The 17,744-nt window shown below is 33.3% G+C and overlaps 1 protein-coding gene across 4 annotated transcripts in view; it reads right to left on the reverse strand.

Moving 5' to 3' along the window:
- Window positions 1-571: 571 nt before the first annotated feature.
- The window catches only part of STRN (striatin), a 73,137-nt gene continuing 55,964 nt past the window's right edge, over window positions 572-17,744 (reverse strand). For all 4 annotated transcript variants that reach the window (XM_016162512.2, XM_016162513.2, XM_016162514.2 and 1 more), the window contains 9 exons: window positions 17,035-17,171; window positions 13,320-13,495; window positions 11,678-11,725; window positions 10,916-11,037; window positions 7,810-7,977; window positions 5,888-6,028; window positions 3,565-3,672; window positions 2,329-2,415; window positions 572-2,237 (listed from right to left, as the gene is read on the reverse strand). In XM_016162512.2, coding sequence (XP_016017998.2) covers window positions 2,068-2,237; window positions 2,329-2,415; window positions 3,565-3,672; window positions 5,888-6,028; window positions 7,810-7,977; window positions 10,916-11,037; window positions 11,678-11,725; window positions 13,320-13,495; window positions 17,035-17,171 — 1,157 coding nt within the window. In that variant the 3' untranslated portion in view covers window positions 572-2,067. The remainder of the gene's footprint in view (window positions 2,238-2,328; window positions 2,416-3,564; window positions 3,673-5,887; window positions 6,029-7,809; window positions 7,978-10,915; window positions 11,038-11,677; window positions 11,726-13,319; window positions 13,496-17,034; window positions 17,172-17,744) is intronic.

Raw genomic sequence — 17,744 nt, forward strand, 5'->3', positions numbered from 1 at the left:
AAGGGCGGGCACCTGACTAGAATTTTCTAATATCCTTCTACAAATGTTAAGTTAGCAACAACATTTTACTCTGTGAAGAACCAAAAGAGGAATTCACCAAACGTGATGTAAAACTCTTTACCTGCAAGGGAATATAAACATTCCCCTGGTAATAGCTCAGCTATGACCTGGTAGCTCATTTCCAGGTCAATTCATTTGATTATACAAAGGAGACCCTTGAGCCCAGTTAAGCAAAGCACAGATGAAATGACAAGGTAGCTGTGTCAAACTATTAAAGCATATCTGTATATCAAGCAAATTTAGCACAGGTCCTTAAAGAAAATTTGCCTGAATTTTCTACAGAATTCTAGAGGCAGACAAGCAGAAATTTTGAAGAAAAACTGTCAAATATCATCTACATCACCACCGGAATACTTCTTTAAGGAGTACATATGATCAGAAGTGCGACTGTTATGACAATGAAATATGTGCGGACAGGAATTTAGAAACTGTATTAAAAGGTTCAAGTATTTATGGATACGGATTTGTTTTAAAGTCTGAGAGCCTATTATATATACATTTTGCTGAAAAGTTAATCATTAGTTATTTATTTCTCATTTCTAGGTTGGTCTCTGACATTTTGAGCAAACACAAAATGGTGTGTGAGGAGAGGTGAGACAGTTGTAGCAATGATCTATATACCAGGCCCAGAGAATGCGGTCGTGGGAATCCCAAGAGCTGATCACATGTCAGTCACAGGCAAGGAGCTCTAGGAACCCTGGTCCTTTAATATATGGTTTCCCCCAGAAACAACAGTCATTGCCCATTAAACATGCTGTGTATTCCAATTAAACAATGGAGGAGGGGTAGGGAGAAGGAAAGAGAGAGAAGTATTTAGTCAACATTATGCACTGAACTCTTCCATCCAGATTTCCAAGAGGTTGTTCTTGGAGATACTAATGGAGGATTTCTGGGGTATAAAACATTTGCTTTATTTAGTACATCTGCAAAAGCAGCTGCCTGAGGTAACCATACCCCTTGGACTGTTAAAACATAATAATGAACTACTTTTAGTAAGTGTCAGATAATTTGAATATGAAAGACAAAGAGCAGAGATCATCTGAAACATGGTTACAGAGGTTTTGATAAATGAGTACCCACAAATTATTCCCATCTTTTCAACCACTAGAAAATTCAGATTTCATCGATATGAAATAATCACTCTGGTACTATAAATATCACACGAATAAAGTGAATTTTAAAATTAACAGAAATTATTATAAAGATAGGCCCTGCTTGCCCTTAAAAATAAACAGAATCTTAAACCTGAATAAGTTAAATCCTTTAGTAAAAGCAGATTCCATAACTACTCTTCACAATAGTGAGATTTTTGACAGCTAAACTTTAGAATGGTACCAAATCTATTTTCAAAAATGTAATACAATATAGAAATCTGCTTACAAACTATTTGTTTAGTATTTATGAATAATATACTTAACATATTATTGCATTTCTTTTTTTTTCCCCCCCCTAGTAGGTAAAATGCTTTGCCAAGTGCTGTACATGGACAGCTGAATGTAGAGAGAAATTAAAAACTCATTTTAACACTGGCTGGTCATTATGCACATAGGGTTAGTACAGCAGAGATGGTGAAGATTACTGTTTTGACTATCTAATGTGTTTAACAAGATTTGTCAGGGGAGAACTAGGTCTAAATTTCCACTCTTCCTCTACTATTCTCAGCCATCAAGCTTTTTAATAATCTCATACAGTGGACAGCTAAACCTATGTTCGCTCAGGCCTGCCTAGCGAATTAAAACCACCTCAGAAATAAAAGTTCCTATATTTGGGGGGAAGTCTGAATCAGTTTTCAGGCTCATAGATTCAGCTGAGCTTGCAGCAACCTGAACAAACCTTAGTTTTAGAAAACAGTATACGAATTGCAAAACTATACTTTAACAAATGTTCTCTGTGCTCCTTCAGCAGAATGAAAGGGCAGAATGGGTTGTTTCTTGCCCTGGTCTTCTGTATCTCTTTTGTGCAGTTGATTATTTATAAAGAGCTAGAGGGTGAAGATGACACATTCCGTCATACAAAGACTTTAGCAAGTGCATCAGCCCCAGCACTGGCTATATAGCATTTGGATGGGTGGAAAGCTACATCATGAATTGATTCTTCAAACTTTTTCCGATGAGCTGTGAATTCCTGGATACATGTCTTACTTTCTAGGTTCCATAAACGTATTGAACAGTCATGACCTATTATAAAAAGAAAAAAATTTGAAAGAAAAAATTATATTAACATGAAAATGGTAAGAATGAATAAATGATTCATAGTTGATGTACTTACTGCCAGACATCAAGTACAAGCCATTAGGATCAACTGCTAAACTTGTAACAGCTTCTAGGTGGGCTACCATCGAGTGGATTAGTTTGCCTTTGGAAAAAGAGATTGTTACCCTTTATTAATAGCTTTCATCATCCTGAATATATATCAACATATATATCAGCTACCTCCTTACACTGGTTTCTCCTCATCATAATTCTTTGTGTACTTACCCCATCAAGAGCATTTTTCATCAGCTTAAACAACAGTATCTCCCCTCCCTACTCTGGCCATGTAATGATACGAAACAAAACCTCAAATGCCAGTTTACAGCTTTGTCTTTCAAATCACTGTACAAAAGTCAGTAATTTGTACACAAGTGTCCTTGTAAACCATGTTCATTAAATAAAACTCAGACATTACTAATCACATACTTTGTATCCTTTAGCTACAGGCAAATTATGTGGGTTGTGAGAACAGAAGAAACTGAGACAAAGGAACAGAGAGAAAACCTGGCCACTATCTTAGTGGAAACAATATATAGAAAGAGCTTAAAAATACTAAATTACCCATCACTCACAGCTAAGCAAAGTCAGCAAAAGTCAACATATTTACAAAGCCAGTAGCAGGTACTCAGGTAAATACAGCTGCTAACAGAGTGTTTTTCTCCCAGTGCACCTTTTCATGAATTTCCTTTAGACTAGTGAAATGTAATCCAATAAAAACTGGGAAAGCCCCAATTCGAATCAATCAGGACCAGTCAGTATTATAATGCAGAGAAGACTACTCCATGGAAAAAATGAATAAAATAAACCAAATGTCTCAAGGGTTTTCTAAGTGAACACTAAGCTATTCAAAAATTTAACAATTTTAAATAAAATATAATAATCACATGCCTCCACGTCTACTTTTCCACAATAACATGTTTCTATTTTCTCCCAAAAGACTCACAGTAAGAGATTATTTTTAATGGTACTTGAATGAATTTTTCATTATATACCTAGCAATAATCTTGGCTCCAGGGCTAAAATACAGCATGTATTTATTATTAAATAAACCAAGATGATTCTATATGCCATCATGAAGAGTAGTTCTTAGTCATTTGGATAGAATGAACAGAAACTGAGCTGGGAGAGTATCTGTGGTTCAATGCCTATTCACTAAAGCCACTGACAGACACCAAACTTACCCTACTTATAGAGGAGACTTTTTTTTTTTTTTTTGCGCTTTAATAATAATCAATGTTTAATAAATTCTTACCTGTATTGTTATCATAGAATTTGATATGCCTGTCTTCATGAGCAGTGATGCTTATGGGAAGAGTGGGATGACTGATGACTCTATTTATTTGGCAGGAAGAACTGGATGCTAAAAAGAAAAAAAGACAACACAACAACACAAAATTAGCCAAAGCTACCATTTCTTCACACAAAAGAGAACTGAATACTCACCTAAGGAATTGAAAAAGTAAATGATATGGCTTTAATTAGTCTTTAGTTTACTTACCCTTTGTGTTCGTAATTTCAATGTTAGAAAATGAGAATGCCTGAGCAATAATACTATACTGACGAATCTAGAAGTACCTAAGAATTAGAATGCCATTTTCCACCACATGCTATCCATAGGTGTCACCTAGTGCTTAGCCTAGAGCCACTGACATTCTCATTCTATAATGTTCTGGAATATTTTTGCTACTTTAGTAAAGTTCCATCATTACTTACATGTAGGTAATTCCCAAATTTAAATCTCGACTATTTCTAGAAACAGAGCTCTTTATTGCATGGTTATCATCTAATGACAAACATGACAAAGAGAGCATCTTAACACTTGTTCTCTTTCTCATCATTATAGAAATGGCCACCATTTAACAGTGCATGACTCTTGCAATCTCAAAATAGTCAGCATCTCAACAGTATTTTATGTATTACTTAATAGGTTTTAAAAAGATTTCAATTATACACACAGTGAAACAGGTAGACCACATGTCATTACGCCCATATCACAGTGAAGAAAACAAGTCCAGGAAATGTTGTGTAATTTAATCTCATTCTAACAACAAACCTTCTTTATCCTTTTACACTCTCTAGATAGAGATTCACTTTTTCCTTAAAAAACACTTCATCTAAATTTAATTTTAATCTGCTAAATTCCCCAATAGAACAACAGAGTTAAATATAAATAGCTAAGAGGTAGTCAGAGTAGAAAAGCATAAAAGACTAAATTAAGTTAGCTTTACACAACTATAAAGTAATTCAACTGATAATTTAGGAAATGTTAAGACATATTATTTTAACTCAAAATAATTATCACTATTCCAGTAATGTTGCCTTGGTTCAAACATTTTCAGCAGTTTTCTTCAGCAAATGCGTCCAGTGTCATGCAAAAAGTCATATGACTTTATAGCCACACATCTTGGGGAAAAAAACAGGATTGCCTAATTCAGTTTATCATCTCATCCACCAGATCTGATGTCTGATTAATTTGTGGCAGTCATTAAAAATTAATACTTACCACTCAGGACATTTAAAGAACTGACCACAATCTCTGAAAGCAATTCAAAAATGTTCACGTCCTTCTTAACTTCATACTGGTTTTTCACTTTATTATTATAGCTTTTGGTCATACATTTAAATATGATTTTCCATTTACTGAGAGTCTAAAACCTTATTTCTTGGCAAAAAAATTTCTTTTTCCTATGCCATTATCTCAATTTTGATATTTCTACCTCTTACATCCAAATAGTTCAAAACTCTATTCATGCCTACTTCCCCAGTTTTCACAGGGCATCAGAAGAAAACAAAGAACAGGTTGTAAGAGAAAAAGAAAAAAACAAGTATAGAATAAAGGAAATTTTTGAGAGAAAGAGATGGAGAGTGAGCCAAACATACTCATACACACATTTATGCACATGTGCGTGCGCACACATCATAATTATTTTTAAAGCAAATTTTCAGATTAAAATAACAGTGTATCTGTATGTAGTTTTATCAATTTCGACCTAAACTGTAATTGTCTGAATTAAGCTAAAGACAGAAATCAATGGTTAAAAAAGCCCCAAACCAAAAAAAATTCTATAATTCTTTCCCGCAACCTGAAAAATTATTTTTTTCCTGACTTTCTATATCCAATTAGATGCTTCAGATTTGGGATTCTGAGAGGCACAGCTTGATCTATATTCTAATTAGTACTGAGCTATGCTACATTATATTATTACTATAAAATTGGGTTGATATAAAAAATCAAATTATGAGAAATGAAAAACAGATTATTTTATATTTAGAATAAATATTATTTTCTTTATATAGAATTGAAAACTAATTGGTATAAAATTAAACTTGACTCCTCTCAGGAATAGCTCAAATGCTATTTCAAATAGTACGGTTATAAATGTGCATAAACTAAACCAGAAGTCTTAAAATCAACTATAAATCATTTTATCCTTCTAAGTAACTGTGTTCTGTGATTTAAGAGGCAGATGACTATAATGACAAGTATTTTTAATGGTTGACTCTAAAAATAATACTTTTGATAAAGTTTTAAAAAACTGAGCCAAACAGAGACTATTTAAAATTGGTATACATACCTGTATCTACATTGGATTCTAAAGTGAGAATGCGTTGCTGTGTTTCCATGTTAAAGATGCTTGTATATCCTTTGCTGAATGATGCTACCATATGGCTCGGGTCGCTGCTCACTAGATCCACAGAGGCAGGGATTCCCAATTCTAAAAGAGTCAAAACATATTAAAAGATAACGGCAATTAGGGGGCCTACTTGACAACGTGCTTAAAACACAGCAAAACAAATAGAAGTGTGATTTCCTTAAGAAGTAAATAAGGATTGATAAGAATTTTCTCATAGCCGTTTAATGGAGATTATTTCTTTTCTTTCTTTTAGCCGTAGCCTATTTTATTATCCTTACCTGTACAGTACATCTTCTGTTACTCAGCCTATATATATATATACATATATATGGAATTCAGGCCTTTATTCAGAAAATAAAAATGAAAAACATGTATAGACTACAAGTATTGCTGCTTCCACCTTAACGCAGTGCTTAGAGTGGCATCATGGGAATTCTTCATCTTAAAAGCTCATCCCTTATTACTGAAATGTCTAACTACTATGTGTACCCCTGAAACTAATATAAAATAATACTGAATGTCAACTCTAATTGAAAAAAATAAAATAAAAATAAAAATAAAAGTCCATCTCTTATTAGAAATTATAACTCATCAAAAATACAGAATTTAAAAAGTAAAATTCAAATTGTTATTGGGAGTCATACAAACATCAAGTGAGGCAAGTCGTCAAAACCTAGACAAAAGTTATGACAGCTCAAGAATAAAGAAAGTTTTTCTAATCATTTAGAATAGGGTGAAATTTGGTTAAAACTGAAGCTTATTTATAAACATTAAAAAATAAAATGATATATATATAGCAATATAATCTGATTGTTTCATTGGTTCAACTCAAACAAAAGCCAAACTAACAGTTCAAAAATGTGTATATTACTGAAGAAAATATTTTAATGGACACATAAAAGTACTCAAAATAATGATTCACCAAAGAAATGCAAATTAAACCACAATGAAATACTGCTACACACCCATCAGAATGGCTAAAGTTAAGCACAGATTGACAAGACCAAATGTTAGTAATTAAGGTTGTAGAGCAACTGGAATTCTCATACACTGCTGTCAGTGCTATATCATGGCACAATAACTCTGGAAAAAAGTTTGGCAATTTTACATAAAGTTAAATGCACAGTTCTATTTCTAAAGTCCAGTAATTCTACTTCTAGATCTTTACCCACCTATAATAGAAACATATGAATGTTCACAGCAGCTTTGTTCACAATAGTCAAAAACTGGAAACAGTCCAAATGTCCATTAAGAGGTAAATGAATAAACACATTGTGGTTTAATGAAATAATATTACACAATAAAAATAAATTATGGATACTCAAAATGAATGAATCGCAAAAACATAATGAAAGTAAAAAGCTAGGTACAAAGAGAGTACACACTGTATGCTTTCACTTTATATGAAGTTTTAGAATAGCCAAAACTAATATATGATGAAAGAAACCACAACAGGGGGTGGAAATCTCTGGTTGGGAATGGCGAGAGGGGACTGACTGATTAGGAAGGACACAAAGTTTCAGGAGGAAAGGAAATGTACTATATCTTGATGTAAGACATACTTTTGTCAAACTCATTAAAATGTATCTTTAATATATTGTTTTTACTATATATAAATTATATCTCCATAAAAAAAAATTAAGGTGTGCTCTTTCACCAAATACTAGGCTTTTAAAAATTATAGATAATAAGTTGGAAATTCAAATAAATATATTTTCATTACTTCAAAAATCCTTCAAATTACATTTAAACAGTAAGAGTTGTGGAATCATTTATTTGCATGTTTGTTTTTAAGATAAGACATAATTTAGATAATTTAGAATTTTATAATAGATTCAGTAAAATATTTAAAAACTATGTACCTTGATTATCATTAAATACGCTGAGGGCTGGAGCAACCTCAGTTGCATTCCATAAACGGAGAGTGCCATCTGCTGAACAGGACAACAAACGCTGATGTGCTGCACTATATGCCAAACCCCAGACTGCATCGGTGTGTCCTAGCAGAGGGCCTCTTAAAACAGAAGGATCTACACAAAACAGCAAGAATGCAAAATCAGGAGGAAAAAAACAAGTTATAATAGTACTTAGATTCCAGAGAAAACAAAAGCACCTGATAATAGTATAAAGTATGCTTCCTAGTGTCTATTATTCTCCTGAAATGCTGCAATAATTAAAAATAGGCTTGGAAATATGCAAATGAAGAGTTTAAAATTAAAATGTAGTTATAAATTAAAATTACAAAATACATATTTTTCTCTTAAAAAAATTAGGTAATTCCTTCTCTTTCCCTTTTTTCCTTCCATTTGTCTGGCTATTTTAAAAAACATGTTAACACAAATAAATCATTTGAATTTAATCTACCTTCAGAGAAAGCACAACTCATATTCCCTGAGGAAGTGAATCAAGCTCTTGCCTCTTCTGACCTCCTGCAGTGCTTTAGATATATTCCTTTAGGTCACTTCCCCTACTGTAATCTGAATGGCAGTTATTCCTGGGAGCAACAGGCCGACATAATGGACTTGAACTGAGACTTACAGGAATTCCCAAACTCTTAAACAGCAGTAACTGACATATGAATGATATGCATGTGGAAGAGGGAGGTAGAAAGCAGGAAGAGGATCACTTAACACTGTTTCATGATAAAAGTCAAATTGAAAACTTTAATTGTTAATCCTCACAATGACTCTATGAAGAAGTACTTTCAAGATGGCTCATGGATGTTAAGTTTAAAATGTTACTGGTGTCATCTGTCCTATAGCTCAGTCATACCATAAAGTACTAAAGACACACTGTGTGTTAGGCACTATGCTAGATGCTAGAACCACACAGATGATTAAGAACCAATACCATCCTTGTCCTCCAAAGACAACGTGATGCGTATAATAATAGTGATGACACCAATTATAGGGCATGAGTGAAAGCTTCTTGGAGAGAATGACACCTAGAGTATTCATATGTTCGACAAAGAATAGAGGGAAGGCATTTCTGGAAAAGGAGGCAGCACCTGCAAAATCACAGAAGGAAAAATAGAAATGTAAGAAATTTATAAGCAATTTGGTATTACTGGTATATGAAGTCTGAGGCAGGAAGTGGATGAGATGAGAGTGGCTAATTTATGGCAGAATTTCTAAGGCGTATTAAGGTACTTGGAAATTATCCTGAAAGCAACAGGGAAACACTGAAGGGTTTCCCAGGAACAGTAGGGTAAAATAAGTATTTAATAAAGTAACTTTGACTGTAGTGAGAATGGACTGGACAAAATCAAGATGAAGGCAAATGGAGTGTTATAGTAGATTGAGGGGGTGATGATGAAGCCCAACTGAGGGCACTGGTAAAGGGACAGGGGAGGTGATAGCAAAATGACTAGGTAATAAGGTGTGGATAGTAAAACAGAACAAGGAATCAAGGATAGCTCTTAGGTTTCTAATTTGGGTAATGGTGTCACTATCTAATAAAGAATATATGGGAAAAGAAACACAGCATTTGTGGGGATTTATGGGCAATGAGACAGCCACTTTGAAATGTTCTGTAGACAGTATGAGACTTAAAGAAGAGATTTATGAATCAACAGCACATAAAATCATAGAAGTGAACTCAATCTAACAAAGAATATGTGGAAAATGCAAAGAATGAGTTAGGATTTGGGTCTTGATAAAAGCCAATATTTAAAATGAGAAAAATTAGAGTTTATGAAGGATAGGGAACAAATTATCACAGAGTTCCTTGTCAAAAAAGTCAATATTAGACAAATGACAAAAAGGATGGAGTGGTCCAGAGTTTCAAATAGCCAATACATCTAGTAAAATATAAAGATGTAAAATACCCCTTGGATCAGCCAGTTAGGTAGTCAGTGAAAATCTTGTTACATATAAGTGGTATAACCAGAAGACAGAATGCAGCGGGTTGGTGCAGAGGGAAAAAGACATGAAATTGGTAACTAGTAATTGTGTTTTCTAATCTAGAAAATATTACCAAAGAAACACAGATGATGGAGAGACTACAAAGAAATCAGAGGAGAAAATGGAGCCAGAAAAGGCTTCTCCTTGCCCAGATGGGGGATATCCGAATTTACTTGTATGCTGAGGATAGAAAGAGAACAAAGAAGATTAAGTCTTAAGCTGGGAGCAACAAAAAGTGGGGGTGGGGGGAAGGGAGGGGAAGTGTAGAGTGCAGTCTCAAAAGAAACAAGAGAAAATGAGGCCAAGAGTAAAAGGGGAAGGGCTGTCTTGGGGCAGAATAAGAACAACTGGTCCTCTGATAGATAAAGGAAGTAAGGAAAAGCATGAAACAGATAAATCTGTAGGAGAATTGGAGTGGGAGAAGAGGTTTGCCATCTACAAAATATATGGTAAATGCTTATTAAATAATTGTTGGGAAAATTTTGTTTATTGAATTTCTTATCTTTCCTTAGGCTTGTAAAATTAATCTAAAGTGATAATGAAAATGAAATATGGTTTACTGATAAGATACTTCGTACCATTCGAGAATTTAAGAGGAAACCAAAATAGTCAATTCCTGCAAGGAAATATATGGTTAATAGCTAGTGATAGATTATTATAAGGATTTGTGTTTCATGGTACTGTTCCCAAGATTAAAGGGCATGTCTTAACTTTTAAGGCCTTTTAAACATTTTGGTTCCATGGATTTGAAAAGTCATTACCCTCTTCACCCTCCAATAACTTATCAAGAAGTTGATGGCAACATGCATTTTCCTTCGAAGTTATTTATTAAGGATAGTGATGAAATATGATTACAGATTAGTAATTATGTATAAGAATACATTTTTTTCTTTTAATGTTATATATCAAATTGATTCTTAAATACAGGAATCTTTTTTAGCAAAATAAAGAATGTGGTTCTCTTTTACCAATTTATTTTCAAAACTACCTCATTTTATTCTATGTGTGCTATGTAAAATGTGTAAAGAAAAACACTTTACTCTTTCCTATCTTTGAGGACTCATACCATAGGAGTCGTAGGGATCGATGTTGGGGTTGGTGGTGTTCCAGCCCTGGATCAGTCCGTCAGAGCCGCCACTGTAACACTGCTCGCCGTTACTGCTCATTACCACACAGAGCACTGGGCCTCTGGGAGATAAAAACCAGTTTCTAGTCACAAAAATAATCTGATATTGGACTTATTAAAATAAGAATACTTCATTATTTAAGCAGTCCTTAAGCTAGGAATGGTTTTTACTTTTTTAAAAGGGTTGTAAAACAAGACTAAAGTCAATACAAGAATATATGACAAAAAATATGTGGCCTGCAAAGCCTAAAAATACTATCGGACCCTTTATACAAAAATTATGCCAATCTCTGTGCTAAATAAAGTAAATATGTATATAGAAGCAGGAAACGCAAGAAATACGTGATCACAATAAAAAATTCTTGGATATTTTTATCTAGGTTATCTTTAAGGAAAAAAGGTCAGGATTTCTAACATTTAAACCTAATTGCCACAATTTTATTTGAAGAGAGCTATATATATCATTTAAACATCAAGCAAATAAAATTAAATTTCAGCAGGAACACTGTTTGATAGTGATAAACTTGTTTTTAACATTGCATTCTCTACCAGTTTCTTTTACAATTACAAAAAGCTACTCAATACAAAAATGCATAGGACAACTACATAAGTCAAATAAATAAAATATTCTAATTAGGCCGATTTATAGTGATATCGATCTAAAAAAAAAAAGAAAAAGAAAAAGAAAAAGTAGATACTTACTTATGAGCCCTGAATGTATAGATAGGCTCCACATCAAGAGATGTACTCCTAAATGGGGGAGGGAAGAGGACTTTTACCACACTAAGTTTCGGAAATAAACAGTATGACTGAATTATGTCTTAAATTCTGGATTCAATTTCCAGTTCTCATTAACCAACTTAGAGCTGATTATTTAATCTTTTAGAACTTTGGATTCCTCTATGCTTACAATAAAACAAAACAACAACAACAACAAATACTCACAGGATTAAATGAGATTCTATAAGTAGCACGACCTAGCACAGAACCATGCATGCAGAATTTCAATAAATTGTGCTTTAATTTCTTTGTCTTCCCCTGAGGGCTAATATGTCTTGATACTCAAAAGAACTGTCCAAGTCATCAGTTTACTCATTACAGAACACTGCATGTATGAGTACTCTACCATTTTCTATTTCGTATTGCAAGTTTTTATAGGCATATGACCCATCCTCAAGTCATTTCCAAAGTTTTAAGTTAAAAGGTAAAGAGGTTGCTGTCATTTACATGTAAAGGTATTATCACTAAGCTATCACCAGCAAGAAACTTGTTTCAATATTTTTCTAAATTTTAGTCAAGAATATGTGATAAAACATTCATATCCTCTAGTCTGATGTGATGTCTATTGTGACCAAAAAACTAGAAAGACAAATGGCATAATTTATAACCAGGAAATAATTTTTCTCTGCTGAAAATACCTGATTCGAACAAGAATTCAGTTGGTTTTAGCAAGATCTGGTCCAGGAAACTGATAAAGACTTAAAAATGAAGCATTTTATCTAGTCTATGTATGAGTCATGGCAGGAATGTAACCGATCTTTTAAACTGGGCAATAGCTATCTTCTATCAGTAATAAAACTTTTGTAATCTCTATCCGATGTTCATTTCTGCTCTTCTAATAAAAGAAATGTCTGACACTACAGAAGGGCCCTTGCTAATAGATGCTGGGTTCAGGACCATGTGACCAAAGGAAGAAAGGGGAGGAGCTCTAATAAGGACCCCAACGAGTGAGATCAGGACTAGCTTGGTGACTGATAAAAGGGTTTATACCAACGCATGTCTTTCCATGCTTAGAGAAGAACCAAGGGACCAAGGCAAGACTAGTAATTAAATGATGGCAACGATATTGTCTTTCAGTCTAGACATCTTGGTGGATATGGAAAGTACCTAAAGAGTCAAGGCTGAAAGACAAGAACAAAGAGAGGTCCCTCACCCCTCCTAATCAATCTTACTTCCCTTCCACTCCATAATTCCAAACCTTCTAAACCATGGGGTAGGGTTGGGGTAGAAGGCTGATGATTAAACATGCCTATTACCCATTTAGAACAACAGTAGAAACTTTCAGTACAGGTAAATAAATATGACAGACATTTATAATACTGTATAAGGATTGAAATTAGGATTCGCAAAACCTGGGAAACCATCAGGCACCATTTCTCCCTAAGTGTCAGTTTTTCAACCTAATATTAGATTGTGAGTATGAGGAAAAAAATACTCTAAGTGAATTAGTGCAGAAGAAAGAACTAAGAGAGCTATTTGGGGAACAGTAAATAATAAAGTGAGTATTTTTCTGAAAATTTGTTAATTAAAAAATTCAAATAAAGTTTAAGTAGAATATTCTCACTTTTTGGCTGGGGCTGTTTTCTGCAAATTCCACATTTTTAATGTGTGATCCTCTGATGCTGTTATCAAAACAGGCTCAATGGGGTGGAAAGCAAGGGCTCGAATGCCATCAAAGTGACTTCTTAGTGTAAACTTAGGGTTCCACGTCTTCCTCAATGCATCTTTATTGTTTGCTATCTATTAGAGAAACAAAAGAGATTCCTGTACATTTAGTTCAGGGTAGGGAAAAAAAGACTATATTTCAACCTTAATTCTAATGGATTTGTCATTAAACTATCACATTTTGCAACTTTCAAAACAATATAATTTTTAAATGTAAATAACCAAATCAAAAGGCAAAATTAGCATTATGTCAACAGTGGTTTCCTTTGAAGAAACATGAACACTATAATAATAATAAAAAAGTAACAATTCAATATAGGAAAAAGATCAAATATTTTAATAACATCAAGTGGATCTTTAAAACTAGGATGATGAAGAAGCCAACTAATTTCAACCTAAATTATAGTATAGAAACTGATTGAGTAAGAGTTGAAAAACTAAGTTATCCTTAAACATGTTAACATTATAGAATATGATCATACTTTTGATATTTTCAATACTTTTTAACAAGAGCTAATTTTTTTAAGTCAAATTGGTAAAGTTCATAGACTGAAAACATAAAAATGTTAAAATCAGAAGAGATAATCAGATTATTACAAAAAAAACATACACATTGTTATGTTGCTTTTTTCCCACAGAAACTCCATTTCAACAACTGAAAGAAAAAAAGCATTACTTTTTCATTCCGACTAACAAGAAAGCTAAAGAGGTTGGTGTTTGACTTTTCATTAGCACTATGTGTGAACTCTTCACACCCCAAGGCTAATTAATCATGTTGGGTTTAAGCAAGAGTGGGGCAAGTACTGGAAACACACTGGAGAAATGTTACATTAAAATTATAATGACAAAACACAACAAGATAATATCAACAATAACCAATACTTTGAGACATTATTTTGAACATTATTCAAAAGACTTAACATGCATTAACTCACTTAATACTCACAACTCTATGAAGTAGTAATTAACATATCTCTAATTTAGACTAGACATGTAAGGAAAAAAGAAGTTAAATGACTTGCTCTCTAGAAAGTGGAGGAGTCTGGATTCAAACCCAAGCAGTCTAGCTTCAGAGGCTACACTCAATATAAACTATAATTTAGAACCCAGAAGTTTTAAAACCTGCAGAAAAATCTGGATAAGACATGTCACAATTGGGACAATAAGAGAAAATAAAACTATGCAATGGACTATTCGTAAGAATTAAGGCTAGCTATTCTTGGTGGGGGGTGGTTTAGGAAGTTGGGGGAAACAAATGAGTTGACTGCTGTCTGCTCTTGTTAGAGAGCTGAGATTATTTGGACATAATAAAAAGTAACTGTGCTCATACAAAATACAAAATGAAAAAAAATCAGAAACAACACATAATAGTAACAAAACTACAGAGTCTCTGATTCAAACTATAAAATAATCATGCTTACTATGTTCAAAAAGATAAAAGACAAAATTGAAAAATTTGGAAGAAATCTGTAAACAATGAAGAATTCTAGAAGCAAAAACCATAAGATCGCAATAGATGGGTTTAATTACAAATTACACATAACTGAAGAGAGAATTAATAAACTGGAAGATGAGTCAAAAAACATCTAGACTGAAGTATAGAAAAACAAGAGACAGAAAGTAAAGAAAAAGGGAATAGGAGACAGAGAATATAAAAGATTTAATAAAATAATTAAAATTCCAGAAGGACAAGAGAGAGTGGTGCAAAAGCAGTGTTTGAAGAGAAATGGCTGAGAACTTTACAAAATTGATGAAAACATTAATCCAAGAAGGTCTAAGAATGTCAAGAAAGTGAAATAAAAATAAAAATAAAAATAAAAATAAACCTTGGCTGACAATCAAGATGTAAGGAAATATCGGAAGAAAAAAAATCAGACTATCATTGAATGACCAACAACAGAAATGACAGTTGACTTTAGTAGAAACAACAAAAAAAGACAATGCAATACTATATTTGGAGTGCTTATAAAAAAAAGAAAAGAAAAACCTTGGCAACTGGAATTCAATACCAGAGGTAAGTTAACCCACTCAGGAGAAATAAAGAGAATTTAAGAAACCACAAACTGAGACAATTGGGCACCAGTAGGTTGATTTTCACTAAAGAGAAGTAAGAAGCATTCTTAGAGTAAAAGGAAAGTGATCTCAGATGTACAGTCATACAGGCAGGGGAGAACAAAAAAAGCAAAATGGATTATGTAAATGGATAATCCTAACTGATTATTACATGTAAAAAACAGTATCTTAGAGGTAGATTTATAGAGAAAACAGGTAATAAGAATGACATGATGTAGGGTGGGAGTTTTAAAAATATGGTTAAGTTGGTCCGAAGGTTGTGGTTTATTGTTAAGCTGATTAAAAATATGGTTAAAAGTGTTCTAAAGGATGTATGTGGCAATCTCTAATGTATCAATTAAAAGAGTAATGAAAAGTGTATAGACTCTAAATAGTGGGGGAAAGGAATGAATAAAAAATATTTAATCCCAATAGAGGCAAAAATAGGAGGAAAAAGAATACAGAACAGTGGCACAAATAGATGGCAGACTTAAATCCAAAGACATCAGTAAATGCTCTGTTTTAAAAGTTTGTCAAAGGTTAAATGAAAAAAAAAGTCAACTAAATGGTGTTTTTAAAAGAGATGTAAATATAAGGATATAAAAACACTGGAAACATTTTTTTTTTAATTGTATCACAAATGTGAAGAATAAAGTGTAAGAAGCCCATTTAGATTAGATTGTTTAGTAGTTCTGGATGAAGAAAAAATGGACGAAGATGGAAGGTAAAAAAGCATATGGATTTCAGCTTTTTGGAAGAAGAACCCGAAACACTTATGAATGTTAGCACAGACACTGAGAGTTTTTGATGTGCAGGAAGAGGAGTGGGTGGTGAGGGCTTGTCCTTGGAGTACCTTCTTGTCATATCCATAGTTTGCTAAGGAATCCATCCTACATCCCCCAGGTGGCAGGAGCTATACACTATATTCCCAAAGAAATAATGAAATAGCAAAGTGAGAGGATTTTCAATGAAGAGATAAAGACAGGTTGTAAATACTTTATGAATGAGCAACTGATTTTCTGACAATCTATTATGATGAACAAATTATAAATGCATTTATAAAACAACTGTTTTTGAGATGCATAAAGGTATAAGGATTTCGGTTTTGGTCCAACCCACCGATAGGTTAGCCATAATATCTAGAAAGCACCCTGTATACATCCCTGCCTAATAACAGCAAAAATCCCTTCCAGGCAGTATGCACTGATGGTTCACTAAAGCAGCAAGACGAATAATGCTGTTAGGCAGCCAGAAATTTCAATTAATCACTCATGTCCTAAAATATAAAACAAACCCAAACTTGGTAATGGAAAAGGGAATTCTTTACCTAAAACCGATAAATGAGCTAAACTGAATTATAGATTTAGGGAAAGACCATAATTTTAATCTCTATATGATGTGAAAAACATTGTTTATCTTTATAATATGTTCATGTTTTCAAAGTTTGTGATTAAAAATGAACCAAATTCTATACTTGTAAAGAAGTTTTGCTTCTTTATTGCCATCTTTTTGTTTTTAAAAAATAAGTAATGTAAAATAACAAAAATGAAACTACTGCTCACATCGTAAGTGAGTGAATCTGCTTCATTGGCCACTGTAAGGCCTGCCAACTCTCCAAGTCCCAGTTCACTTTCGAGGGCTTCATCTGCTCCCATGATGAATGACTTCCCAGAAGATGGAGGAAATGTCAGTGCTTCCACTGAAGGAAGACAAAAGAAACACAAAAACCTCTCAAGAGTCAATAATTAATCTCAAAAGGGCAGGTCTACATTTGATTATTTCTAAATGCTTTTAAACATGATAAAATTCAGTGAGCAGAAAATCCTAAAGAATTGGTTGCTAAAAGTATCATCTAATTAGAAAAGTAAAACATGAAACAAATCCAATAGACAACTGTCCTTTCTTTTTCACTGCAGTAAAATAATGTGACTAAATAAAAGGAGGTTTTCCTCACTTGATATGTCATTCTAATTACCCAAGTTATTTCTATCAATTATTAGACATATACATCAAGTGATTTTGAATACTGTTGGTCTCATTTAAACAAAATTGTGAATTTTATAACCTGGAAGAATACAGAAAGTTTCAAATAAAAATGATTATGATTGTAAAATGTGCCTATATGAGACAAAATATGTGGCATTAGAAGTCAAGATTGCTTCTAGAGAAGAAAAAAGGAGTCGTGATTAGAAGGCAGGACTTCTAGGGCACTGGTACTGTTCTGCTTCTTGACCCAGGCAGTGGTGACACAGTTCAGTTCACTTTGTGATAA

The sequence above is a fragment of the Rousettus aegyptiacus genome, unplaced genomic scaffold (assembly GCF_014176215.1).
Source record: "Rousettus aegyptiacus isolate mRouAeg1 unplaced genomic scaffold, mRouAeg1.p scaffold_m13_p_7, whole genome shotgun sequence".
NCBI classification, from domain to species: domain Eukaryota; kingdom Metazoa; phylum Chordata; class Mammalia; order Chiroptera; family Pteropodidae; genus Rousettus; species Rousettus aegyptiacus.